Source organism: Malus sylvestris, chromosome 17 (genome assembly GCF_916048215.2).
Source record: "Malus sylvestris chromosome 17, drMalSylv7.2, whole genome shotgun sequence".
NCBI classification, from domain to species: domain Eukaryota; kingdom Viridiplantae; phylum Streptophyta; class Magnoliopsida; order Rosales; family Rosaceae; genus Malus; species Malus sylvestris.
This window is the reverse complement of record NC_062276.1, coordinates 5,930,015-5,936,726: the sequence shown is the minus strand read 5'-3', so window position 1 is coordinate 5,936,726 and position 6,712 is coordinate 5,930,015. Positions and strand designations below refer to the sequence as shown.

The 6,712-nt window shown below is 35.6% G+C and overlaps 1 protein-coding gene across 1 annotated transcript; it reads left to right on the top strand.

Moving 5' to 3' along the window:
• The first annotated feature begins 2,596 nt into the window (after window positions 1-2,596).
• On the top strand, window positions 2,597-4,728 carry LOC126610145 (transcription factor CYCLOIDEA-like). Its single transcript, XM_050278129.1, has 2 exons — window positions 2,597-4,230; window positions 4,335-4,728. The coding sequence occupies exon 1, from the start codon at window positions 3,037-3,039 to the stop codon at window positions 4,192-4,194; it is 1,158 nt and encodes a 385-aa protein (XP_050134086.1). The 5' UTR covers window positions 2,597-3,036; the 3' UTR covers window positions 4,195-4,230; window positions 4,335-4,728.
• Window positions 4,729-6,712: the final 1,984 nt, after the last annotated feature.

Here is a 6,712-nt window from a genome sequence, read left to right as displayed (position 1 = left end):
CCGTGAAGGCTTGGAAGTTTTTCAATTGGGTTTGTGAGAAAAATGGATTTAGGTTGAGTTCTTCGGTTGAAAGAGAAGGGTTTGGGATTTTTGGATTTAGGTTGAGTTCTTCGGCTTGGGATTTTTGGACCCATAGGGAAATAAAAGAGAAAGGGTTTTCCATCGATGCATGTGGAGTGGAGTGGCTTTAAGGGATGGGTAAATAAGGAATTGGGGTTGAAAGATGGTCATCGGAGACGACGGCGTGAGTGGTGTATGTCTAGGTTGGGTTGGCTGAGTGGGGTGGGTTTGTATTTATTTTTGTTTTTGTATAATCAGTATTTTAAATTACTTTTAAAAATTGAAAAAGTATTTTAATAAAAAAGTTAACTATGATTAGGGATTGAGATAGATGGCAGGCATATAAGTGTATGGTGAGCATACACCAAAGTTAATATGGGTGAGCAAAAATGCACCCAATTATCAGTACCCATTTAACAAACCAATCTATATGACCTAATAGAAATATAACATTTGTCATCTCCCTACCCTTTTCCATCTTTGTGACCAAACACAATCTCACCCTTAAAACTATGGGAGTTTTAACAAAAAGCCCACGGTACTGTTCACTTTAACGAAAAATCATATTTTTACACTAAAAAGTCAAACCTGGTACTGTTCACTTTACCATTTATTTTGTCCTTATCATTAAAACTCAAAGTTTTCAAACCATTTTCGTTAGTTTTTCTTAAAACTATTACCAAACTTAAATCTTCTTCTCCCCTTCGTCTTCCTTCCGCCCTAACAAATCAACGACGATACTCATAAAACTTTCCTTAATTAGGAGGGTAAACCTTAACCTCCAATTATACTTGAGAAGCAAAAAAAATAAAATAAAAAATAAAAAAATAAAAATAAAGATAGTAGAATTTTCTTATATAATTTCATTAATTGCTTTTTTTGTCTTCTAAAATTTCATTGAGCCCGAGATATTTTTTCACAAATGATAACTTGTTATACATATTATTTGACAGTTTCAACTAATTTTTCCTTTGTGCACAAAATATCAGTGGAGCAGCTACCCCAGTGGGCCTTAGTTGCCTCTGTCCTTGACTGCGGCCTCATCAATTCTGCCATTATCTGCAAGATATTCCAGGATTCACCAACCTCGCACCCGCGACGGTCTTGACCTCAGTTGCAAAGCCGGCGTCGAGTCCTTGTTCACCACCGAGCGAGAACCCCCAACTCGTCATCCTCACCGCTGCAGAAGTCGGTGGCATTCACTGCAGTGTGGAGTCGGACGGTTGGAAGAGTGATTGTGGGTAGGATCGATCGAGAAAGCTTAGTTCAACTGAAACATTCGTGTTTTTTTTTTTTTTTTTTCTGTCTGGAACCCCCACTTCTTGAATTTTATCAGTTTGGTTTACATCTGCCATGGGAAGAAGATTATTATTGGTAGATCGGCCATGGGAAGAAAGGAATAAGAAAAGATGAGTGCTTGGTTAAGGTTGAAATGTTTGAGGCTGTTTGGTTACTAATATTAAAGGGTGTGGGAGAGAATTTCAAATGACAGATGTTATATATCTCTATTAGACCATCACATAGCTTAGTGAATAAAATGAGTACTGTATAGTGCTACACTTACAATCTAATTATACCATCACTTGTACCATCTTTTTAAGACCTACTCTATTTTTTAGAGTAAAACTTAAATTTTAGGTTTTAAATTCACCCGAACTTGCACCAACCCTTGGGACAAATATGAATTTTAACCTATAACTTATTTCTAGGGCAAATTTAGGCCAGGATTCCCCCCCTGAGTTATTGGGGCTGGCCTCCCATATATGTGTATTTTTTTTTGTTTTATATTTATAATTTCATTGAATCTAACGACTAAGATGTCATATCCTGGCCCGAGCCCTCACCACATCCTGAACTCAACTTCGCCGTAGCTAGATATTGTCCACTTTGGGATATAGTCTACATAATTTTTTAAGTTACTTTAAGAAAAAAATGATTCTAAATTCATTCTTTAATAACTCTGCCCTAAAAATTTAACATAGAAAGGTTTGAGCAGAAAACTTTTTTTCGAGTTAAAACCTAAATTTTCTAGGTTAAAAAATTTAGATTTTAACTCAAGAGTTTGAGATTGTCTAATAGAGGTAAGACCCACCAACGTATGTGGATATCATCTCTATTAGAGAGATGATACAAAAAGTGGTATAACTAGATGGTAAGAATAACATTATTGAAAGGGGTGTGCTATCCACACACCTCTTTTTACTTTTCTCACACCCCTTGTTAATTTCTATCATTTGATCTTCTTCAATTCATCAAATCCAACGGCTAAACATTAAAAGAATGTGTGAGAAATAAAAAAATGGTGTGTGGATATCACATCATTTTTTAAAGTGAGAATATGTGCGTGGAAATTATTATCTAGGCTAAGGTGTTGCCTAACCTAACCCTAGTTAATTAATTCAGTATGTTCTCCCTTTTCTGGAAATTTTAACGGGTCTAAAAGTTGGGTTGTTAAAATTTCCCATCAGTCTTTGGTTAGGTTATGGTGTTTCCACAGTAAATGGCACAAACCCACATTTTGCGCTTTCCATGTCCAGTAATATTTTTGTGCTTACCATTGTACCTTCAAGATTTTGCCCTGAGGATAACTATACTACCCACGAAAGACTCACCGGAAAAAACAAAAACGAGAGAAAAGAAGAAAAACAGAGCCAGCCAAAAACCCATCTTTCAGCTGTCTCTAACACAAACAATCCCCCACTCATTAGTGCTTTTGTGTCTATATCAAATGATACCATCTATCACTGTAAAGCTCACTCCCCTTGATCTTCTTTTTTAGAACACAGATGGATCTGAAGTTGCACTGAGAAAGTGAGTCTGAAAAGCGAAGTCATGAGAAGTTTATGAGTATGAAGAAGCTCTCTTAATTTGACCTGTTTGAAATTAGGATAATCTCTTCCAGTGTTTAAAAAGAAGGGGAGGCTCTCTTAACAAAGGTATTATATTGTATAAGGACTGCCTGAGGAAAAAGATATCATGTTTTCATCTTCCTGTTGTAATAGCAATACTGTAAGTCCTTTTCAACCTAACTTTCCCTTTCCTTCTACAAATCCTCCTCCTCCTCCTCCTCCTCCTCCTCCTCCTCCTCCCTGTGTTAACCTAGTAACCTGCACTGGAGAGATTTTGTTTCACCACATTCATGATTCCCTCTGTGGTCAATTTTCACACCAAAATATTTCTTTAATGGGCCCCTCTGCTCATCAAACCCTAACCCATTTGGGAGTTTCATCAAACACTGTTCCTCCTAGTATAAATGCCCCCGCATCTTGTGGAGATCATCATCATCATCAGTACAGTAACTATGGTCGCATTAGTAGTGATAATATTACTCCTTATTTTCTTCATTCCACTAGGCAAGATGTAGTAGTAGCACCGGCGAAGAAAGACCGGCACAGCAAGATCTTCACCGCTCAGGGCTTGAGGGACCGGAGGGTAAGGCTGTCCATCGACGTTTCCCGTCAGTTCTTTGACCTCCAAGACCGGCTAGGGTTTGACACGGCAAGTAAAACCCTAGAGTGGCTACTAAACAAGTCCAGAAAGGCCATCAGGGATCTCGGAACACGGAAGAATAACTTGAGCTGCAGTTCTGAGTGGTCCAAGAGTTTGTCTTCCACTTCCGAGTGCAAGGATGTTGTTCCGGACATAAACGAGGTGGATAATCATGTAGTCAGCAAAGAAAAAGAGATGGTGATGATGAAGTTGAAAGAATCTGAATCTGCCGGGGCTTATGTTGCGAAGGAATCGAGGGCAAAGGCAAGAGCAAGGGCAAGGGAAAGGACAAGAGCAAAAAAGGTGTGCATTACTAGTAGGAGGCCTCATCAGATCTTGAACCAAATGAACTTATTCAATGAGCAGCTTAATGATCATGAAACAAACATCTCATCCTCATCGAAGGTTAATTTTGGAGATCATCATGTGAATCAAGAACTGGGATCCCTCTTGGATAATCAAGCTCATCATCATCATTGTCAGGAGGAGGATCAATCTGCTTTGATCAAAAGAAACAAAATGAAGTTATCGGTAGTTTCAAATTATAATACTACTGATCAGAGTTCCAGCAGCAGCTACCTCCAATTTACCAATTCATCTCAATATTGGGACATCAATGGCGCGTTCCCCATGCCCGAGGATTAATTGTGCCACTGCCACCATAAATTTTAATTTCCACTGGTATGCATGTACACATATGTATATATAGTACATAAAGGCATGCCCTTCTCTTTATTTGTTTAATTTACAATTCCACATTTATTGATTAAGATGTCCATCTGCAGGAACTGAAATCTTGGGAGGGTTAATTGCGGAATTAACTGGCAAATACATCGATTATCTTCCAATTTATTAACTTCGATCGAAGAAGTAAGCTATATTTTGTTCATGTATTTCTTTGAATGCTCATTAGATTATCCACTGTTTTACAGCTCCCCAAGAGTTACAAAACATGATCCAATTGGAGATGGTTTTCCTTAGCAACGCATAACCAGTACTTGATCAGAATTTTATATAGACCCCTACAAGTATGCATTTCTTTATGTTAAAACCACGTCCCTTATGAAAACATCAAATGACATTGATGAGGTATTTGTTAGTTGTAATGCCTTTTTTTGTTTAATAGTTTAGCTTATGCTGTAAACATTTCTATTCGAATTTAATATAAGGTACCATTTAAGCAGGTATAAATATGCTATAATTAAACAATCAAAACACACCACATAGGTGTATATTCCTGCTCTGACAATTAGCATCTGATTTAACTTAGTGATATCACCAAAGAAAAGGATCAGTGCCAGAAGATGCTTGATGAACAGGGTTTATGCTTGCAGTAGTGAGACTATCCATGACAAATAGTTGTTCCCTGTTTGATAAAATTAATCACCTGATTGATAAGCTTAAGGATGTGAAATTTCTATTCCCCTTTGTTTCAATTTCTTAATGATTGGAAATGTTGCTTGTTTAATTTCTTGTTATGCTAAAGGCTCCTTGGAAATATTTAAGCGACTTTGTTAATATTACTGTTAAAAAAAAATATAGCGATTGAAGGATTTAAGGTTGTTATACATAATATAATAGCTATCTCATAAAGGTAAGCTAGATTGCCATAGAAATAGTTAATGCTTGCTGCTAGGTTAGCTGTGCAGATTTGCATGCACTTTCTTGGCTAATTTCAATATCTTGAATTTCACAGGAATATAAGGCTTTCTTGTCGAATTGATATCGGATGTATTTGTATTCAACAGCTAACCAGATGAACTACTTGTTGCATTAGATGTGTGATATATGAACATGTTTATGCTTTGATTAAGAAGTTTTTGGAAGAATAATCAAACAAATCTTAGTAAACAATATGATCAAGGATAATGTTGCACTCACCGAATTATGTTAATTATGAATGGTATGAAAAGATTTTATTTATTCAAGATATACTGATCGCATGTGTAGTAATAGTTCAAATTGTAATGACCAAATGGCAAAAACGGTGGCTCTGGCTATAGTTTTCTTTTTCTTTGGCTGGAAAATCTTTGATGTTGTAATAGTTCAAACACACAATTTTTAGTTAGGGCACGTTTGAAAGTGTTTTTTAAATGATTGAAAGCGGTTTAGAGAAAATGTTTTGGATTCCAAAAGTAAGCGGTTTAGAGAAAATGTTTTGGATTCCAAAAGTATTTAAGGTGCTTCTTGGAATAAGCACATAATTGGTGTTTCTTCCATAAAACACTTCAATTATGCTTTTCCATGGTTCATTTGTGTTTTTACTAAAGATTGGTTCTAAAAATATTTTAACCAAAAACGTTTTCGGTCAATTTAAAAGAACTTCCAAACAAACTTTTATAACCTATAGCTTTACTTGTAGCGAGTATGTACCCCTATACACAAGGTAACCCCTAATTTTTTCACTTCTTTAATTTGCACATAAGAAAAAAAAATTATAGCGACTTAAATTTAAATCGATCCTTTGTGGAGAAATTAGATATTGTTCTTCCTAATAATTCATTTATTTTGAAGATTGACGATGTTTCTTGTTTTCTCTTCCTAAAGCTGGTTATCTTGTCTATATTTTCATTTGTGAAATGCATCAAACTACACATATTAGTACAATATTTATGTTTTCAAGGTATAATGTAAATATAATATTTCAATGGGTCAAATTTAATAAATTCATGGCCCTCTATTTAATCGCTCCGTAAGAAAATTGCTAAAGTTGTAATTATGTGTTTCTCTCTCTCTAGGAAATTGTAGCAATGATCCCTTAATTTAACATAATTGGAGTAACGGTCTCTCAACTAAAAATTCATAACTAATGTTCTCTCCTCAAAATGTGCAGCTATGATCATTTTCGTCAACTCTGTCCAAACGAGTCGTGTTGGAAGAATCATTGTTATAATTGAGTTAAAATTAAGGGACCATTACTCCAATTGGGTTAAAGTTGATGGATCATTTCTACAATTGGGTTAAAGTTGGGCAACCATTAATTCTACAATTTTTTCATTTAGTTTTCAATATTTTCCCCTTAATTCTGACTATGTGACTCATTTTGATGAAAGTCATCAAAAGTTTTAACATAGTTGATGAAAATAACCATATAACTACACGTTTTGATGAGTTAAGGAACCAATGGTCATATATTTTTAGTTGATGACCATTGCTCCAATTA

What these genes read in the sequence shown, in the direction of transcription:
- LOC126610145 (XM_050278129.1), top strand. Translation starts at nt 3,037, where the DNA reads ATGTTTTCATCTTCCTGTTGTAATAGCAATACTGTAAGTCCTTTTCAA.